Below are 22,795 nucleotides of genomic sequence, written 5' to 3'. Positions count from 1 at the left end.
AACCCTCCCTTCTATAACATTAGACTACTGTTCTGACCCTCCCTTCTATAACATTACACTACTGTTCTGGCCCTCCCTTCTATAACATTAGACTACTGTTCTAACCCTCCCTTCTATAACATTAGACTACTGTTCTGACCCTCCCTTCTATAACATTAGACTACTGTTCTGACCCTCCCTTCTATAACATTAGACTACTGTTCTAACCCTCCCTTCTATAACATTAGACTACTGTTCTGGCCCTCCCTTCTATAACATTAGACTACTGTTCTGACCCTCCCTTCTATAACATTAGACTACTGTTCTAACCCTCCCTTCTATAACATTACACTACTGTTCTGGCCCTCCCTTCTATAACATTAGACTACTGTTCTGACCCTCCCTTCTATAACATTAGACTACTGTTCTGACCCTCCCTTCTATAACATTAGACTACTGTTCTGACCCTCGCTTCTATAACATTAGACTACTGTTCTGACCCTCCCTTCTATAACATTAGACTACTGTTCTAACCCTCCCTTCTATAACATTACACTACTGTTCTGGCCCTCCCTTCTATAACATTAGACTACTGTTCTGGCCCTCCCTTCTATAACATTAGACTACTGTTCTGGCCCTCCCTTCTATAACATTAGACTACTGTTCTGACCCTCCCTTCTATAACATTAGACTACTGTTCTGACCCTCCCTTCTATAACATTAGACTACTGTTCTGACCCTCCCTTCTATAACATTACACTACTGTTCTGACCCTCCCTTCTATAACATAAGACTACTGTTCTGGCCCTCCCTTCTATAACATTAGACTACTGTTCTGACCCTCCCTTCTATAACATTACACTACTGTTCTGACCCTCCCTTCTATTACATTACACTACTGTTCTGGCCCTCCCTTCTATAACATTAGACTACTGTTCTGACCCTCCCTTCTATAACATTACACTACTGTTCTGACCCTCCCTTCTATAACATTACACTACTGTTCTGGCCCTCCCTTCTATAACATTAGACTACTGTTCCGACCCTCCCTTCTATAACATTAGACTACTGTTCTGACCCTCCCTTCTATAACATTAGACTACTGTTCTGGCCCTCCCTTCTATAACATTAGACTACTGTTCTAACCCTCCCTTCTATAACATTAGACTACTGTTCTGACCCTCCCTTCTATAACATTAGACTACTGTTCTGGCCCTCCCTTCTATAACATTAGACTACTGTTCTGACCCTCCCTTCTATAACATTAGACTACTGTTCTGACCCTCCCTTCTATAACATTAGACTACTGTTCTGGCCCTCCCTTCTATAACATTAGACTACTGTTCTGGCCCTCCCTTCTATAACATTAGACTACTGTTCTGACCCTCCCTTCTATAGCATTAGACTACTGTTCTGACCCTCCCTTCTATAACGTTAGACTACTGTTCTGACCCTCCCTTCTATAACATGACACTACTGTTCTGGCCCTCCCTTCTATAACATTAGACTACTGTTCTGACCCTCCCTTCTATAACATTACACTACTGTTCTGGCCCTCCCTTCTATAACATTAGACTACTTTTCTAACCCTCCCTTCTATAACATTAGACTACTGTTCTGACCCTCCCTTCTATAACGTTAGACTACTGTTCTGACCCTCCCTTCTATAACATGACACTACTGTTCTGGCCCTCCCTTCTATAACATGACACTACTGTTCTGACCCACCCTTCTATACCCTTAGACTACTGTTCTGGCCCTCCCTTCTATAACATTACACTACTGTTCTGGCCCTCCCTTCTATAACATTACACTACTGTTCTGACCCTCCCTTCTATAACATGACACTACTGTTCTGGCCCTCCCTTCTATAACATGACACTACTGTTCTGACCCACCCTTCTATACCATTAGACTACTGTTCTGGCCCTCCCTTCTATAACATTACACTACTGTTCTGGCCCTCCCTTCTATAACATTACACTACTGTTCTGACCCTCCCTTCTATAACATTAGACTACTGTTCTGGCCCTCCCTTCTATAACATTAGACTACTGTTCTGACCCTCCCTTCTATAACATTAGACAAATTTTCTGGCCCTCCCTTCTATAACATTAGACTACTGTTCTGGCCCTCCTTTCTATAACATTAGACTACTGTTCTGACCCTCCCTTCTATAACATTACACTACTGTTCTGACCCTCCCTTCTATAACATTAGACTACTGTACTGACCCTCCCTTCTATAACATGACACTACTGTTCTGGCCCTCCCTTCTATAACATTAGACTACTGTTCTGACCCTCCCTTCTATAACATTAGACTACTGTTCTGACCCTCCCTTCTATAACATTACACTACTGTTCTGACCCTCCCTTCTATAACATTAGACTACTGTTCTGACCCTCCCTTCTATAACATTAGACTACTGTTCTAACCCTCCCTTCTATAACATTAGACTACTGTTCTAACCCTCCCTTCTATAACATTAGACTACTGTTCTGACCCTCCCTTCTATAACATTAGACTACTGTTCTGGCCCTCCCTTCTATAACATTAGACTACTGTTCTGGCCCTCCCTTCTATAACATTAGACTACTGTTCTGACCCTCCCTTCTATAGCATTAGACTACTGTTCTGACCCTCCCTTCTATAACGTTAGACTACTGTTCTGACCCTCCCTTCTATAACATGACACTACTGTTCTGGCCCTCCCTTCTATAACATTAGACTACTGTTCTGACCCTCCCTTCTATAACATTACACTACTGTTCTGGCCCTCCCTTCTATAACATTAGACTACTTTTCTAACCCTCCCTTCTATAACATTAGACTACTGTTCTGACCCTCCCTTCTATAACGTTAGACTACTGTTCTGACCCTCCCTTCTATAACATGACACTACTGTTCTGGCCCTCCCTTCTATAACATGACACTACTGTTCTGACCCACCCTTCTATACCATTAGACTACTGTTCTGGCCCTCCCTTCTATAACATTACACTACTGTTCTGGCCCTCCCTTCTATAACATTACACTACTGTTCTGACCCTCCCTTCTATAACATGACACTACTGTTCTGGCCCTCCCTTCTATAACATGACACTACTGTTCTGACCCACCCTTCTATACCATTAGACTACTGTTCTGGCCCTCCCTTCTATAACATTACACTACTGTTCTGGCCCTCCCTTCTATAACATTACACTACTGTCCTGACCCTCCCTTCTATAACATTAGACTACTGTTCTGGCCCTCCCTTCTATAACATTAGACTACTGTTCTGACCCTCCCTTCTATAACATTAGACAACTTTTCTGGCCCTCCCTTCTATAACATTAGACTACTGTTCTGGCCCTCCCTTCTATAACATTAGACTACTGTTCTGACCCTCCCTTCTATAACATTACACTACTGTTCTGACCCTCCCTTCTATAACATTAGACTACTGTACTGACCCTCCCTTCTATAACATGACACTACTGTTCTGGCCCTCCCTTCTATAACATTAGACTACTGTTCTGACCCTCCCTTCTATAACATTAGACTACTCTTCTGACCCTCACTTCTATTTATTTTCAACTCTCCATTGCACAGTTTTCCTCTTATTAATTAAACTCCGACATTGCCCGTTTTGCCTCAGTGGATCGCCGTTAACTTTTTCTGCCCACGTTTCCAAAAGCATTTGTCAGTTGGTGTGTATTTGGCATGCTACAGTTAGGCCCTATAGGTTAGGCTACATGCTAACGGCAGATACCAATAGGTTAGGCTACATGCTAACGCCAGATACCAATAGGTTAGGCTACATGCTAATGCCAGATACCAATAGGTTAGGCTACATGCTAACGCCAGATACCAATAGGTTAGGCTACATGCTAACGCCAGATACCAATAGGTTAGGCTACATGCTAACGCCAGATACCAATAGGTTAGGCTACATGCTAACGCCAGATACCAAGAATGAAAGAAAAACCTCCATGTAGCCTGTAGATATGAACTGCACAAGAATGAGACATTTATGGATTTTTTTTAATGCATTGTTTTCTCTTTATTCAACCTACCCGCACTTCATCCACACAATATTTCAACCCGCACATCACTAGTGTGTGTGTTTAGGTGTGGCCACCCTCACCTCCAGCAGCTCGTCCCCTACGCGGATGCGTCCGTCCTTGGCGGCGGGGCCCCCGGGGCTGATGCCTACCACGAAGATGCTGAGGCAGGAGCGATCCCTGTTCCCCGCCAGGCTCAGACCCAAGCCCTGGCGCTCCTTGTCCAACTCCACACACAGAAGCTCCCCGCACAGCTCCCCGTAACGCAACCTGATCCGCTCTGGAGGGACAGGAGTAAGAGAGAGAGGGGTGGTTAGTTCTAATGCTCTATGTTTCAGTGTTGAAGAGAGTTACAGGTAAAAGAGCACACCGCCAAACCATACATGTAGTTTTACACATGCACTAGAAAAGTTCTTAAAGGCAATCAGCCTTAATTTTTTATTTAACCTTTATTTAACAAGTTAGTTAAGAACAAATTCTTATTTACAATGACAGCCTACACCGGCCAAACCCGGACGATGCTGGGCCAATTGTGCGCCGCCCTATGGGACTCCCACTCACGGCCGGATTGTGATACAGCCTGGAATTGAACCAGGGTCTGTAGTGACGCCTCTAGCACTGAGATGCTGTGCCTTGGACCGCTGCGCCAGTCGGGAGCCCAGCCTGACTGAATACTTGACATAGACACCCGTAGGCGGCACACACACACAATTCTTATTTTCTTTACTGTGATGAGTCTTTTTGACCTGTCCAGTCGGTGGAATACCCTGGTCTGTTCCATTATACATGAGTGCAATTATTACAATTACCATATCTCCCAACTATCTGACCGAGGAGGCTCTGGGCTACCTCCAATACACAGAGGAGCATGTTCATCTCTGCTCTCTAACTAAAGTCTAAGCTCTGCTTTCTAGTTTTAAAATGCTAGCTAGTTCTGCTATGCAATAATCCCTACAATTGCAGTATTCAAGTCACTTTGGATGTACCATGCCATCTATTTAACACAATGTAATCTTCAATCCATTCTGGGGTACCTCAAGGCTGTGTCGGAGTCCTGCTGTAGTTCTGATAGAGCTACACAGGTGCCAGGTTACTCTAGGGCTGGGCTGTATACCGTATTTTACTATATACCAGTATTGATGCACGGACCGGTTTGGGTTTTTACTTTACCTTCTATAATGGTTTTTGAATGTTTGGTTTATTAAATGTGATATGCCGTGTGTAACGTCCATTTTTATAATTTACTCCGCTACTTGAGTCAGCTCTCTCCGCTCTCTTTCTCCCTCTCCATGCCGCTTTCCACACAGACCTAGCCTCGCCCCCATTCACACAAGGAGCGCATTTGTTGTTGCTCGACCAGGAGATACTTGCGTTGATGACAACGATGCCGTTTCCACTTTGCGTCTTAATACAAATCCACAAGCATTCTATAATTACACTATTAGTTTGTTTCTTACATCTGCAAACAGCTAGTTTGTCTTTCTCTTATATGTCCTCCCCCTCTTCTCCTATCTTATCTGTCCTCCCTCTCTTATCTGTCCTCCCCCTCTTCTCCTATCTTATCTGTCCTCCCTCTCTTATTTGTCCTGCCTCTCTATCTTTGCTCGTCCCCTCTCTGTCCACAGCTAAAGGGCGGGGGAGAGCTGAGGTCCTGACTTAAATCCCTCTATGTGTGTGTCCCCCATTGAAGATCTGCCCATTTTCATGAAAGGACCATATTAGATTACCCTCAAAGGCAGCTGCCCATCAAAAGAAAGAGATTCAAATCTTCTGATCAAACAACCCCTGTGCATGTACGCTGTGTGTGTGTGTGTGTGTGTGTGTAGGGAGAGGAAAGAGAACATTTTCAAAGGGATTTTCAAAGGGAACCTGCTGCAACACCTTGTAAAAAGCCACTCTTACCCAATCCATTGCACAGCGATTCCTCCATCCAACTCACATCATTTATCCATCACCCAAATCGTCCAATCAGCAAAGCGGTATATACAGGTCTATATTTGGCTCAGACCACCCCTTCCTCTCTTTCTTTGTAATTCTGCCCAGCCCAACATAGTGTTTAATGAAAAACCTGCAGCTGTCACACAGTGAACATGAAGGGGAGAGAGAGATACAGTGCCTTCAGAAAGTATTCATACCCCTTGACTTATTCAACATTTTGTTGTGTTACAGCCTGAATTCAAAATTAATTAAATCATTTTACAACCATCTACACACAATACCCCATTATGACACAATGAAAACATGTTTTTAGAAATGTTTGGAAATGTATTGAAAATGAAATGCATAAATATCTAATTTACACCCCTGAGTCAATACTTTGTAGAAGCACCTTTGGCAGGGATTACAGCTGTGAGTCTTTCTGGGTAAGTCTCTAAGAGCTTTCCACACCTGGATTGTGCAACATTTGCCCATTATTCTTTACAAAATTCTTCAAGTTCTGTCAAATTGGTTGTTGATCATTGCTAGACAACCATTTTCAGGTCTAGCCGTATATTTTCAAGTAGATTTACACCGAACAAAAATATAAACGCAACATGCAACAATTTCTAAGATTTCACTGAGATACATACAGTTCATTATAATGAAATCAGTCAATTGAAATAACTACATTAGGCCCTAATCTATGGATTTCACATGACTGGGAATACAGATATGAATCTGTTGGTCACAGACACATAAAAAATAAAAACTAGGGGCGTGGATCAGAAAACCAGTCAGTATCTGGTGTGACAACCATTTGCCTCATGCAGTGCGACACATCTCCTTTGTAAAGAGTTGATCAGGCTGTTGATTGTGGCCTGTGGAATGTTGTCCCACTCCTCTTCAATGGCTGTGCGAAGTTGCTGGATATTGGCGAGAACTGGAACACGCTGTCGTACACGTCGATCCAGAGCATCCCAAACATGCTTAATGGGTGACACGTCTGGTGAGAATGCAGGTCATGGAAGAACTGGGACATTATCAGCTTCCAGGAATCGCGTACAGATCCTTGCGACATGGGGCCGTGCATTATTATGCTGAAACATGAGGTGATGGCAGCGGATGAATGGCACGATGGCACGACAATGGGCCTCACGATCTCGTCACGGTATCTCTTGTCCATTCAAATTGCCATCAATAAAATGCAATTGTGTTCGTTATCCGTAGCTTATGCCTGCCCATACCATAACCCCACCGCCACCATGGGGCACTCTGTTCACAACGTTGACAACAGCAAACCGCTCGCCCACACAACATCATACGGTCTACCATCTGCACGGTACAGTTGAAACCGGGATTCATCCGTGAGTAGCACACTTCTCCAGCGTGCCAGTGGCCATCGAAAGTGAGCATTTGCCCACTGAAGTCGGTTACGATGCCGAACTGCAATAAGGTCAAGACCCTGTCGAGGACAATGAGCACGTACAGTGAATTCGGAAAGTATTCAGACCCCTTCGCTTTTTCCACATTTTGTTATGTTTCAGCCTTATTCTAAAATTGATTTAATAACAAAATGTCCTTATCAATCTACACACAATAACCCATAAAGACAGGTTTTTAGAATTTTTTACTAATAAAAATAAGTACCTTATTTACATAAGTAGACAGACCATTTTCTATGAGACTCTAAATTGAGCTCAGGAGCATCCTCTTTCCATTGATCATCCTTGAGATGTTTCTACAACTTGAATGGAGTTCACCTGTGGTTAATTCAATTGATTGGACATTATTTGGAAAGGCACACACCTGTATATATATATATATATATATATATATATATATATATTTATTTATTTATTTATTTATAAGGTCCCACAGCTGACAGCATGTGTAAGAGCAAAAACCAAGGTAGGTGGTCGAAGGAATTGTCCGAGGATTGTCTCGAGCACAGATCTGGGGAAGGGTACCAAAAAATGTCTGCAGCATTGAAGGTCCCCAGGAACACAGTGGCCTCCATCATTCTTAAATGGAAGAAGTTTGGAACCACCAAGACTCTTCCTAGAGCTGGCCGCCCGGCCAAACTGAGCAATCAGGGGAGAAGGGCCTTGGTCAGGGAGGTGACCAAGAACCCGATGGTCACTCTGACAGAGCTCCAGAGTTCCTCTGTGGAGATGGGACAACCTTCCAGAAAGAAAAACATCTCTGCAGCACTCCACCAATCAGGCCTTTATGGTAGAGTGGCCAGACGGAAGCCACTCCTCAGTAAAAAGGCACATGACAGCCCGCTTGGAGTTTGCCAAAAGGCACGTAAAGGACTCTCAGACCATGAGAAACAAGATTCTCTGGTCGGATGAAAACAAGATTGAACTCTTTGGCCTGAATGCCAAGTGTCACGTCTGGAGGAAACCTGGCACCATCCCTACGGTGAAGCATGGTGGTGGCAGAATCATGCTGTGGGGATGTTTTTCAGTGGCAGGGACTGGGAGACTAGTTAGGATCGAGGGAAAGATGAACGGAGCAAAGTACAGAGAGGTCCTTGATGAAAACCTGCTCCAGAGCGCTCAGGACCTCAGACTGGGTGAAGGTTCATCTTCCAACAGGACAACGACCCTAAGCACACAGCCAAGACAATGCAGGAGTGGCTTCGGGACAAGTCTCTGAATGCCCTTGAGTAGCCCAGCCAGAGCCCGGACTTGAACACAATTGAACATCTCTGGAGAGACCTGAAAATAGCTATGCAGCGACGCTCCCCATCCAACCTGACAGAGCTTGAGAGGATCTGCAGAGAAAAATGGGAGAAACTTTCCAAATACAGATGTGCCAAGCTTTTAGCATCATACCCAAGAAGACTCGAGGCTGTAATCACTACCAAAGGTGCTTCAACAAAGTACTGAGTAAAGGGTCTGAATACTAATGTAAATGTGATAGTTCTATCTTTGTTAATTATACATTTACAAAAACACAGTTTCATTAGCTGTCCGGGTGGCTGGTCTCAGACGATCCCCCAAGTTAAGAAGCCGGATGTGGAGGTCCTGGGCTGGCGTGGTTATATGTGGTCTGCAGTTGTGAGGCCGGTTGGACGTACTGCCAAATTCTCTAAAATGACGTAAAATTATCTGGCAAGAGCTCTGGTGGACATTCCTGCAGTCAGCATGCCAATTGCACGCTCCCTCAACTTGAGACATCTGTGGCATTGTGTTGTGTGACAAAACTGCAAATTTTAGAGTGGCCTTTTATTGTACCCAGCACAAGGTGCACCTGTGTAATGATCATGCTGTTTAATCAGCTTCTTGATATGCCACACCTGTCAGGTGGATGGATTATCTTGGCAAAGGAGAAATGCTCATTAACAGCGATGTAAACAAATCGATGTAAACAAAAACATTTGAGAGAAATAAGCTTTTTGTGCATATGTAAAATGTCTGGGATCTTTTATTGCAGCTCATGAAACATGGGGCCCAACACTTTACATGTTGCGTTTATATTTTTCATCAGTATAAGTCAAAACTGTAACTAGGCCAGTCAGGAACATTCACTGTCGTCTTGGTAAGCAACTCCAGTGTATACTTGGCCTTGTTTTACGTTATTGTCCTGCTGAAAGGTGAATTTGTCTCCCAGTGTCTGTTGGAAAGCAAACTGAACCAGGTTTTCTTCTAGGATTTTGCCTGTCCATTCCATTTCTTTTTTATCCTTAAAAAACCCAGTCCTTAATGATTACAAGCATACCCATAACATGATGCAGCCACCACTATGCTTGAAAATATGGAGTGTGGTACTCAGTAATGTGTTGTATTAGATTTGCCCCAAACATAACACTTTGTATTGAGGCCAAAATGTTCTTTGCTTTGCCAATTCTTTTTGCAGTATTACTTTAGTGCCTTGTTGCAAACAGGATGCATGTTTTGGAATATTTGTATTCTGTACAGGCTTCCTTCTTTTCACTCTGTCAATTAGGTTAGTATTGAGGAGTAACTACAATGTTGTTGATCCATCCTCAGTATTCTCCTATCACAGCCATTAAACTCTAACTGTTTTAGTCACCATTGGCCTCATGGTGAAATCCCTGAGCGGTTTCCTTCCTCTCCGGCAACTTAGTTAGAAAGTACGCCTTTATCTTTCTACTGACTGGGTGTATTAATACACCATCCAAAGTGTAATTAATAACTTCACCATGCTCACAGGGATACTTAATGTCTATTTGTCTTTTTCTACCAATCTACCAATAGGTACCCTTCTTTGCGAGGCATTGAAAAACCTCTCTGGTCTTTGTGGTTGAATCTGTGATTGAAATTCACAGCTCGACTGTGGGACCTTACAGATAATTGTATGTGTGGGGTACAGAGATGAGGTAGTCATAAAAAAATTATGTTAAACACTATTATTGCTTGCCATAACAAAGGGGTTGAACACTTATTGACTCAAGACATTTCAGCTTTTCATTTGTAATTAATTAGTAAACATTTCCACTTTGACATTATGGGGTATTGTGTAGGCCAGTATTGTGTAGGCTATTTAATCCATTTTAAATTCAGGCTGTGACAACAAAATGTGAAAAGAAAACAAGGGGTGTGAATACTTTCTGAAGGCACTGTAGAGAAGGAGGGGGAGAGAGAGAGGAGGGAGAGAGAATAAGCGGGAGGGATAGAATCCGTGACCTTTCAGAGATAGCTCTCAATGTTTTTATTTTCTATTTCTTTTTTTACAGGGCAGAGAGAGGGGAAAAGACAGAGAGAGAGAGAGAGAGAAAGGGAGGGAGCGAAAGAGAGAGAGAGAAAGAGAGGGAAAGAGGGAGGGAGAGACACAGAGAGAGCGAGAGACAGCTTTCATTCCTGTCACACTGTGAGAAGAGTAATTAAAAGTCCTAAGAGGTTCATACATTCCCACCGATAAAAAGAAGGGGGAGAGAAACACTCTGTGAGCATAAAGGAGGTCAGAAACAGAGGGAAGGAGGGAAAAGAGGGGAGAGAGAGACCTTAGAGGTAGTAAGTGTGGATGGGTTGAGAAAACAAAAAGAGTAGGAAGAGAGAACAGAGGAAAAGAGGCAGGGAAGGAGGGAAAAGAGGGAGAGAGACCTTTGTGATAGTCATTTGAAGAAACGTAGGAAGAGGAGAGAAAAAGAGATGAGAGTGAGAAAGACAGAGAAACTAAGGGGAAAGAAAGAGGGATGGGTTGAGAAAGGGAAGACCGGGAAGAAGAGAGGTGGAGAAATGTAGCAAGAAGGGGAGGAAGAGAGAGGGGGAGGATTGTGAAAATGGAGGCATAAAGTGCAGGAATCTGGTCCGGACCGATAACCAGCATGGCCCATTAACCACAACCACAGAAACATTGCAAGAACATTTTATTAAAACGTTCAGTGGTTTTAGTGACACTTGGGTTTAGGAAAATAAAAATCCATAACTCCATCCAACATCATTAACGACCAAATTATGAATTATGTTGAGATATTGACATTATTACTTAATATTTACTATAAAAAACTGATAGGTGGTCAGTTCAAGAGTCTGGGGAGTTGGCTAAAGCACATAACGATCTGGGCCCATATTCATAAAGTGTCTCAGAGTGCTGATCTAGGACCGGTCTTGCGTTTTAGATCATAATGAATAAGACCACATGGACATGGAGGCAGCTGATCCTAGATCGGCACTCTTCCATCTGGACTAGGCTCCTAAAGTGTGTGGCCTCAACATGAGGATCGAGGGAGGGGCATAGAGGACACAGAGGACAAGGGCAAAGAGAGAGAGAGTCTGAAACGGAGAGAGAGAACTAACACCATTGTAAATACAACCCATATTTATGTTGATTTATTTTCCCTTTTGTACTTTAACTATTTGCACATCGTTATAACCCTGTACATAGCTATAATATGACATTTGAAATGTCTCTATTCCTTTTAAACTTTTGTGAGTGTAATGTTACTGTTCATTAACTGTTTATTTCAGTTGCTTTGGCAATGTAAACATATGTTTGACTGTGGAATGGCTAACTGGCAATTGTTAACTGTGGACTTTAACACCTTGTCACAAAGCAACAGTCTTGAATGATGTAGAGGTTGTTGATTCTGCTCGCCAGAAGCCTGTAGTGTCACAGCCCTGATGGAAACACCATAACACTAGAGCAACATTAACATAAAACACTGGCAGCCCACTGGTGTGGCGTAAGTCTCAATGGGAAAGCATAATTAATGAGGCTGCTGGCTAAAAGGAGAATGACCCCGTGGAGAGGAGTGTAAAAGAAGGAGAGGAAAAGTCGTGGCTGACTGAGGAGGTTAGTCACCATTAGTCCTCTACTCGGTTGTGGGATAGGAGCTGTGTTTAAGAGTGAGTGAGTGAGTCAGTCAGTCAGTGTGTGAGTGAATGAGAGAGAGAGAGAGAGAGAGAGAGAGAGAGAGAGAGAGAGAGAGAGAGAGAGAGAGAGAGAGAGAGAGAGAGAGAGAGAGAGAGAGAGAGAGAGAGAGAGAGAGAGAGAGAGAGAGAGAGAGAGAGAGAGATGAATAGAGAGAAGAGGGGTCATCAGTGTCAACATCTAGTGGTTAATGAGACTCGTCCATCACTGTCCAGTGCCACACTACGAGCATAGACAGCAACACACACTTCCATTGAGAGATCCTCAGAATTATGGACAACTGTTAGTTCATCAATTGAGTTTCAATATACGATGAAAGCCTATTCACAATTTTTTAATACAGGGAAATGCCTTTCTTGCAATTTCTAATCCCGACAATGCAGAAATCAACATCAGTAGTACTATAAAATATAGTAGAACAAAAAACAACTCAGATAGTGTTATGATGAGTTTCTCAGGTATCAAAGAATCAAGGATGCAAGGATATACTTAGACAATTTGTGGAGATTTCATACCAAGTATTTATTGAATCACGAGCTCGTGGGTTCATCTAACAAACGGACATGGCTTTGCCCTTCGTCAGCTGAACTAACTTGAATAAAGAAGACACTCTACCTTATATACCCTTCTGTTACCCTCTTACTGGCATACATCTGGCAAGTCTCCATGGGCACTCCCTGTCTTTGATGTTCATCACTCTTTACCCCAAGTCACTATCCTAAACATCACTCATGCTATCCTAAACATCAGTAATCTCCTTTGACATAATGGAATGTAGACTTCATGGCCCCAAACCACTTATATAGTAACTCTACCTCTGTCCTCACAATCCTATAACATGACATCATTACAGATAGTCTGTGTAGCCATTCTGTTAGCTATTTAGCAGTCTTATGGCATGGGGTAGAAGCTGTTTAGGAGCCTGTTGGTGTCAGACTTGTTGCGCCAGTACCGCTTGCTGTGTGGAAGCAGAGAGAACAGTCTATGGCTGTCCTCACCACCCTATGTAGCGCCATGCGATCGAGGGTGGCCCAGTTGCCATACGAACAGTGATGCAGCCAGTCAAGATCCTCTCAATGGTGCAGCTGTAGAACATTTTGAGGATTTGAGGGCTCATGCCAAATCTTTACAGCCTACTGAGGGGGAAGAGGCGCTTTTGCGCCTTCTTCATGACTGTGTTGGTGTGTGTGGACCATTTTAAGTCCTTAGTGATTTGGACAGAGGAACTTGAAGCTCTCGACCCGCTCCACTACAGCCCCGTCGATGTGGATGGGTGCTTGCTCGCCACCCCGTTTCATGTAGTCCACCATCAGCTCCTTGGTCTTACTGACGTTGAGGGAGAGGTTGTTGTCCTGGCACCACACTGCCAGGTCACTGACCTTCTCTCTATAGGCCGTCTCATCGCCGTCGGTGATCAGCAAAACGTTGTTGTTGGAGTTGTGTGTGGCCACGCAGTCGAACAGGGAGTACAGGAGGGGACTAAGCACATCCCCCTGTAGGGCCCCTGTGTTGAGGATCAGCGTGGCGGAGGAGATGTTGCCTACGCTCACCACCAGGGGTCGGCCCGTCAGGAAGTCCAGGATCCAGTTGCAGAGGAAGGTGTTCAGTCCCAGGGTCCCAAGCTTGGTGACGAACTTGGAGGGGACTATGGTGTTGAACGCTGAGCTGTAGTCAATGAAAAACATTCTCACATAGGTATTCCTCTTATCTAGGTAGGTGAGGGCAGTGCAATTGAGATTGCATGGTCTATGGATCTGTTGGGGCGGTATGCAAATTGGAATGAGTCTGGGGTGTCTGGGATGATGGAGTTGACGTGTGCCATAACCAGCCTTTCAAAGCATGATAACAGATGTGAGTGCTACAGGGCGGTAGTCATTGTGGTAGGTAGCCTTAGAGTTCTTAAGAACCGGAATGAACCGTCTGGTAGATGCATTGTTGGGCAGATCACGTATATTTGGGGTATTTGGGCTCAGCTGTCTATGTGTGTGTTAAAAATATATTCTGCACTGAATATAGGATTACTACAGCACATTGATAGGTGAAACACTTCTCTCCAATATTCCCTCCAATTTTTTGGGGCACTAAGCACATTTTTGGTCTTGTGAGCGGAAACTTGAACGTTGTGAGAATTTGGTGCAACTTCCAGTGCATGTTTACATTGAACACTGAGGCTGTACCCTTACAGTTTTAGACAGTAGCCAGTAGGCTGTTGTGGCTATTTGAACATAATGTAGGCCTACCAACAAAACCAATGGAGCCAATACCATAACATTTTCACATGGAAATAGCTTTTGATTTCTATTATATAGCCTACAGTAGCCTATATGTGGTGTTCAATGCAGGCCTACATTGCATGAGACTTTTAAAAACGTTTTTACATTATGAAGGGCTTGACATTAATGATTTTTTACTAAGTCTGTAACACGATGGGCCAAGGTGACTGTAAATTGCATTGTATTATGTTGTATGATGCAAGAAACCACTTTACAAAATAACAGTTTTACTATACAGAGAATTAGACAATGTAGGCTACCCCTCTGCCTATTGGCTTATTTGCATATTCAAGCCTGTCTCAAAATACAACACTGCCCCTTCAATTAATACATAAGCTTTTTACCTGACTGGCTTTTCAAAGAGAGCTTGAAATGTAGCCTACACGTTTTGTGCTCATGTAGGAAGCAGTTACTCCCCATTGCTAACATATACTTATCTATAACTGGGCTAATAACTCGCTAACTAGCAAAGAATATCAACAAATGTGCACACGCACGGCTCCCCGCCAATAGAATTCTACTCTGTTGTGCTCCGGCTACAACAAAATCACAGACTCAATCTTGCAAAGTTAGATTTGTTTTGGTTTGTTGCATTGAAAAGGGGCTGATATAATGTTGATTCGATCACAGAAACAACGTTGCTCTACATAGTGCAAACTAATGGGGCGAACTCAGTGAAGTTCAATCTCTTGCGTCTCTGTGCGGCCTGGCATTTCTTCTGCGTGGCAGTCCTGGAGGAGGTGCGCGGCTATACACGCGCGCAGTTTAGAGGGAACATTGCTTCTCTCTATGCATGGTAAAAAATCTGTTGATCTATGCAGAATCTGAGTATTTCAAATCAAATCAATCAAATTGTATTTGTCACATACACGTTTAGCAGATGTTATTGCGGGTGTAGCGAAATGCTTGTGCTTCTAGCTCCGACAGTGCAGTAATATCTAACAAGTAATATGTAATAATTTCACAACATATACAGTGGGGGGAAAAAAGTATTTAGTCAGCCACCAATTGTGCAAGTTCTCCCACTTAAAAAGATGAGAGGCCTGTAATTTTCATCATAGGTACACGTCAACTATGACAGACAAATTTAGATTTTTTTTCTCCAGAAAATCACATTGTAGGATTTTTAATGAATTTATTAGCAAATTATGGTGGAAAATAAGTATTTGGTCACCTACAAACAAGCAAGATTTCTGGCTCTCACAGACCTGTAACTTCTTCTTTAAGAGGCTCCTCTGTCCTCCACTCATTACCTGTATTAATGGCACCTGTTTGAACTTGTTATCAGTTTAAAAGACACCTGTCCACAACCTCAAACAGTCACACTCCAAACTCCACTATGGCCAAGACCAAAGAGCTGTCAAAGGACACCAGAAACAAAATTGTAGACCTGCACCAGGCTGGGAAGACTGAATCTGCAATAGGTAAGCAGCTTGGTTTGAAGAAATCAACTGTGGGAGCAATTAGTAGGAAATGGAAGACATACAGTGGGGAAAAAAAGTATTTAGTCAGCCACCAATTGTGCAAGTTCTCCCACTTAAAAAGATCAGAGAGGCCTGTAATTTTCATCATAGGTACACGTCAACTATGACAGACAAAATGAGAAAAAAAATTCCAGAAAATCACATTGTAGGATTTTTAATGAATTTATTTGCAAATTATGGTGGAAAATAAGTATTTGGTCAATAACAAAAGTTTCTCAATACTTTGTTATATACCCTTTGTTGGCAATGACACAGGTCAAACGTTTTCTGTAAGTCTTCACAAGGTTTTCACACACTGTTGCTGGTATTTTGGCCCATTCCTCCATGCAGATATCCTCTAGAGCAGTGATGTTTTGGGGCTGTCGCTGGGCAACACAGACTTTCAACTCCCTCCAAAGATTTTCTATGGGGTTGAGATCTGGAGACTGGCTAGGCCACTCCAGGACCTTGAAATGCTTCTTACGAAGCCACTCCTTCGTTGCCTGGGCGGTGTGTTTGGGATCATTGTCATGCTGAAAGACCCAGCCACGTTTCATCTTCAATGCCCTTGCTGATGGAAGGAGGGTTTCACTCAAAATCTCACGATACATGGCCCCATTCATTCTTTCCTTTACACGGATCAGTCGTCCTGGTCCCTTTGCAGAAAAACAGCCCCAAAGCATGATGTTTCCAACCCCATGCTTCACAGTAGGTATGGTGTTCTTTGGATGCAACTCAGCATTCTTTGTCCTCCAAACATGACGAGTTGAGTTTTTACCAAAAAGTTATATTTTGGTTTCATCTGACCATATGACATTCTCCCAATCCTCTTCTGGATCATCCAAATGCACTTCAGACGGGCCTGGACATGTACTGGCTTAAGCAGGGGGACACGTCTCGCACTGCAGGATTTGAGTCCCTGGCGGCGTAGTGTGTTACTGATGGTTGGCTTTGTTACTTTGGTCCCAGCTCTCTGCAGGTCATTCACTAGGTCCCCCCGTGTGGTTCTGGGAGCAATTATTAGGAAATGGAAGACATACAAGACCACTGATAATCTCCCTCGATCTGGGGCTCCACGCAAGATCTCACCCCGTGGGGTCAAAATGATCACAAGAACGGTGAGCAAAAATCCCAGAACCACACGGGGGGACCTAGTGAATGACCTGCAGAGAGCTGGGACCAAAGTAACAAAGCCTACCATCAGTAACACACTACGCCGCCAGGGACTCAAATCCTGCAGTGCCAGACGTGTCCCCCTGCTTAAGCCAGTACATGTCCAGGCCCGTCTGAAGTTTGCTAGAGTGCATTTGGATGATCCAGAAGAGGATTGGGAGATTGTCATATGGTCAGATGAAACCAAAATATAACTTTTTGGTAAAAACTCAACTCGTCGTGTTTGGAGGACAAAGAATGCTGAGTTGCATCCAAAGAACACCATACCTACTGTGAAGCATGGGGGTGGAAACATCATGCTTTGGGGCTATTTTTCTGCAAAGGGACCAGGACGACTGATCCGTGTAAAGGAAAGAATGAATGGGGCCATGTATCGTGAGATTTTGAGTGAAAACCTCCTTCCATCAGCAAGGGCATTGAAGATTAAACGTGGCTGGGTCTTTCAGCATGACAATGATCCCAAACACACCGCCCGGGCAACGAAGGAGTGGCTTCGTAAGAAGCATTTCAAGGTCCTGGAGTGGCCTAGCCAGTCTCCAGATCTCAACCCCATAGAAAATCTTTGGAGGGAGTTGAAAGTCTGTGTTGCCCAGCGACAGCCCCAAAAGATCACTGCTCTAGAGGAGATCTGCATGGAGGAATGGGCCAAAATACCAGCAACAGTGTGTGAAGACCTTGTGAAGACTTACAGAAAACGTTTGACCTGTGTCATTGCCAACAAAGGGTATATAACAAAGTATTGAGAAACTTTTGTTATTGACCAAATACTTATTTTCCACCATAATTTGCTAATAAATTCATTAAAAATCCTACAATGTGATTTTCTGGATTTTATTTTCTCATTTTGTCTGTCATAGTTGACGTGTACCTATGATGAAAATTACAGGCCTCTCTCATCTTTTTAAGAGGGAGAACTTGCACAATTGGTGGCTGACTAAATACTTTTTTCCCCCACTGTACCCAATACACACAAATATAAGTAAGGGATGGAATTTAAGAATATATACATATATGGACAAGCAATGAAAGAGCAGCATGGACTAAGATACAGTAGAATATTATAGAATACAGTATATACATATGAGATAAGTAATGCAAGATATGTAAACATTAAAGTGACTAGTGTTCCATTTCTTAAAGTGGCCAGTGATTTCAATACGCAGCAGCAGCCTCTAATGTGCTAGTGATGGCTATTTAACAACCTGATGGCCTTGAGATAGAAGCTGTTTTTCATTCTCTCTGTCCCAGCTTTGATGCACCTGTACTGACCTCGCCTTCTGGATGATAGCGGGGTGAACAGGCAGTGGCTCTGGTGGTTGATGTCCTTTATGATCTTTTTGGCCTTCCTGTGATATCGGGTGCTGTAGGTGTCCTGGAGGGCGGGTAGTTTGGTTTCTATCACGTACCATGTTTCAGGCTTTTCCTATCAATCAACCAACTTATCCGTCTCCATCTGCAGGGCTGTCCTGCACAGACAGACTACATCATTACCCTGATCTGGGGTCAGATATCATTTAATTCCCTAATGGTTAAGGGTAGGATTGGGTGTAGGGTAATCTAATCCTAGATCGGTTATCATCGGTGACTTCTACCTAGAGCCCCATTCTCACTAAGGGGAATAGAGCCATTCTTGTCCACAGCCAAACCTCAACAATAGACATGTTGCTGTACGCAAAACACTTTGTTCATTGAGTCACTGTAAATTAACAATAAATATAACTAGTCAAGGTCGGTCGCCTGTCGTTTCTAGTGTGCTGTTTTTACATACTGGTTGTTCCTGACAAAACCAGGGTCTAGCTCAGGGGTGGGCAAACCTTTTGGCTCAAGGGCCACATTTAGTTTTTGAAACCAAGTGAAGGGCCACATACTATATGCGTGACAAAACATGTGAAGCCTTTATTCATTTCACATTGACACGCAACTACTAGTGTACTGTAGGTGTACATATGCTTGCAGAACAATTCTACCCTTGTACCATCTCTACCCTTGTTTTTTGTGAACACATTTTTCACAACATTGATATAATTTATATCATCACAGACAGTCAAACACACACACCGATCCTGCATCTCTACCCTTGTAAAGTACAATCAAACTTATAGTCACAATATGCAAACTTGAAAATATATATATATTATATGACTGGAACATGCAAAATGTAACATACAATTTGAGTGAAACGTATGGTAAGAGCATCCATTTAATTTGGAATGGTCTGTTTTTGAAAGCATATTAAGGAACAATTCATCTCCATTGTGAGCCATATTTACCGTTAAACAATCACCTCAGCCCAAATCTGACTGATTAGTTACTACCTGTATCCAAGTGCATTGCTGGATAACTCTCACTGCATAACCATCAGCATGAAAAAGCATAATCCTTGCCTACCCCAGTCACGGTTGTTCAAGTCTTAATGTGAAAAATGGGTCTGGTCACCTCTTTTGGCAAGGGCATCAAAGTCTGGTGTCATCTTTGATGTAGAGATTCTCAGAACAGCTGACAAGTGGTCATTTGTTAAATTTAACCTGTGACGGGATTTGTTGTAATACATGACTGAGAAAGTTTGTTCACACACATCTGTGAACCTGAATAAAACAAGCATCCTTTGGGCGTGCTTTTTAATGTTTGGAAACGTTGTTTCATTCAGTGAGCCATAAAATTGGTCTATTGTTGCTGTTTTGTACTTCTCCTTCAAAGCACTATCACATTGGATGTCAATGAGCTCCAATTGTGTGTCTGGTGGGGCTTTCTCACTGTCGAAAGACAGGTGGCATGATACAAGCTCCAGCTCAGCATGCAGGTCGATCAAAGTGCTACTGTATGTCTCAGTGCGGCACTGCGACGTGGGCGCGTTCAGTGTGGCCAGTGGCGGAAAATGAGCGAGAGACCGGCTGCTCATTTGTCTGGAGAAAAACACAAGTTTGGCCTTGAATGCTTTCACGTTGGAATACAGTTCATGCACAAAATCCCTGCAGTTTCACATTTAGATCGTTCAGATGCCCTAATATGTTCACACCGAAAGCAAAGTCACCCAGCCAGTCTGTGTCTTTCAACTCGGAGAAGTCGTCGGCTTTACCAACCGTTTCAAGGAACATACCTATCTCCCCTCTCAGTTCCCACACACGGCGAAATACTTTCCCCAGGCTTAGCCAGCGCACATTTGAATGGTACAACAAGTCCTGGTGCTCTGCCTCTGTCATTGAGCAGCTGAATGAACTGAAGATGGTTAAGCACCCTTGCCGGTATAAAGTTTTACAGCCACTTTGACAACGTTTTCCAGCTTTAACACACTGATGAATAATACAGTGAAGAAATATAAATTCCTCTGAGTTAGGGCTTTCTTCTTTTACTTTGTCTTGTAATCTTTTTAGTAGGCCAATGTTTCTACCGGTTAGATTTGGTGATCCATCTGTTGTGACTTTTGTCAGTTTGCTCCATGGTAGATTCATTTTTTCCAAGCAGGCAGACACCCTGTCATATAAGTCAGAGCCCCTGGTTGTTCCCATCATTGATTCCATCGCAAGAGGTTCCTCTGTTATTTCAATGTTCTCATTTATTCCTCTGACAAAAATTAAAAGTTGAGCGGTGTCTCTGATGTCAGTACTCTCATCCAGTGCTATAGAATAAAGATCGACACCATCTGCTTTTTTCTTCAACTCGGAGATTAGCTCCTCACCTATCACTTCCACGCGCCTGGTGATGGTTCTGCGTGATAAGCTAATTTTCTCGAATTGGCTTTTACTCTCAGGACAAAGTATACCAGCAGTCTCCACCATACACTCTTTCACAAACTCCCCTTCAGCAAAAGGCTTGCTATGCGTTGCGACTTTATGTGCCTCTACGTAGCTTGCCTTAGTTACGGAGTCTTGAGTGGAGCACTGTTTAGTGAACGTATTTTGTTGGGCTTTTAAGTTTGTGGCAAGTTTTGAGGCCTTCCTTGCCTTTTCCTGAGAGGACAGATTGCTAGCGTAGTTAGCATGCTTGCTTGAAAAATGACGATTGAGAATATATTCCTTAAAAACGGCAACACTTTCTTGGCATATCAGACATACCGCCTTATGTCCAATATTAGTAAAACATTATTTTGCTGTCCATTCTTCTTTAAACACACGATATTCAGAGTCCACTTTCCTCATTTTCGCAGCACTCATTTTTCACGTCAAAAGTCGTCAAGCAATGAAGTGGCTATGACGACTGAGCGCATTCTGAATCCAACTGTAGGCCCTTATACAGAGCGTGCTGCCAGTCTACACCGCTATCTATTGGAGGTTGTTTATATATCATGGAATTAGTAATTTTAGGCCATAAATCGTAATTAATAATATTATAATAAACTCAGCAAAAAAAGAAACGTCACTTTTTCAGGACCCTGTCTTTCAAATATAATTTGTAAAAATCCAAATAACGTCACAGATCTTCATTGTAAAGGGTTTAAACACTGTTTCCCATTATTGTTCAATGAACCATAAACTATTAATGAACATGCACCTGTGGAACGGTCGTTAAGACACTAACAGAGGCCTTTCTACTGACTCTGAAAAACACAAAAATAAAGATGCCCAGGGTCCCTGCTTATCTGCGTGAACGTGCCTTAGGCATGCTGCAAGGAGGCATGAGGACTGCAGATGTGGCCAGGGCAATAAATTGCAATGTCCGTACTGTGAGACGCCTAAGACAGCGCTACAGGGAGACAGGACAGACAGCTGATCGTCCTCGCAGTGGCAGACCACGTGTAACAACACCTGCACAGGATCGTACATCCAAACATCACACCTGCGGGACAGGTACAGGATGGCAACAACACTGCCCGAGTTACACCAGGAACGCACAATCCCTCCATCAGTGCTCAGACTGTCCGCAATAGGCTGAGAGAGGCTGGACTGAGGGCTTGTAGGCCTGTTGTAAGGCAGGTCCTCACCAGACATCACTGGCAACAATGTCGCCTATGGGCACAAACCCACCCGTCACTGGACCAGACAGGACTGGCAAAAAGTGCTCTTCACTGACGAGTCGCGTTTTGTCTCACCAGGGTGATGGTCGGATTCGCGTTTATCGTCGAAGGAATGAGCGTTACAACGAGGCCTGTACTCTGGAGCGGGATTGATTTGGAGGTGGAGGGTCCGTCATGGTCTGGGGCGGTGTGTCACAGCATCATCGGACTGAGCTTGTTGTCATTGCAGGCAATCTCAACGCTGTGCGTTACAGGGAAGACATCCTCCTCCCTCATGTGGTACCCTTCCTGCAGGCTCATCCTGACATGACCCTCCAGCATGACAATGCCACCAGCCATACTGCTCATTCTGTGCGTGATTTCCGGCAAGACAGGAATGTCAGTGTTCTGCCATGGCCAGCTAAGAGCCCGGATCTCCATCCCATTGAGCACGTCTGGGATCTGTTGGATCGGAGGGTGAGGGCTAGGGCCATTCCCCCCAGAAATGTCCGGGAACTTGCAGGTGCCTTGGTGGAAGAGTGGGGTAACATCTCACAGCAAGAACTGGTAAATCTGGTGCAGTCCATGAGGAGGAGATGCACTGCAGTACTTAATGCAGCTGTTGGCCACACCAGATACTGACTGTTACTTTAGATTTTGAGCCCC

At 43.5% G+C, this 22,795-nt stretch overlaps 1 protein-coding gene across 8 annotated transcripts in view; it reads right to left on the bottom strand.

Annotated features, from left to right (window-relative positions):
• The window catches only part of patj (PATJ crumbs cell polarity complex component), a 234,171-nt gene that overhangs the window by 61,898 nt on the left and 149,478 nt on the right, over positions 1–22,795 (bottom strand). For all 8 annotated transcript variants that reach the window (XM_084172209.1, XM_084172214.1, XM_084172210.1 and 5 more), the window contains one exon: positions 4,112–4,308. In XM_084172209.1, the coding sequence (XP_084028335.1) occupies positions 4,112–4,308 (197 nt within the window). The remainder of the gene's footprint in view (positions 1–4,111; positions 4,309–22,795) is intronic.

The sequence above is a fragment of the Coregonus lavaretus genome, assembly GCF_964263955.1.
Source record: "Coregonus lavaretus genome assembly, chromosome: 11".
In the NCBI taxonomy this organism is placed as follows: domain Eukaryota; kingdom Metazoa; phylum Chordata; class Actinopteri; order Salmoniformes; family Salmonidae; genus Coregonus; species Coregonus lavaretus.
Note: the sequence above shows the minus strand (reverse complement) of the source record. Positions and strands in the feature narration are given on the sequence as shown.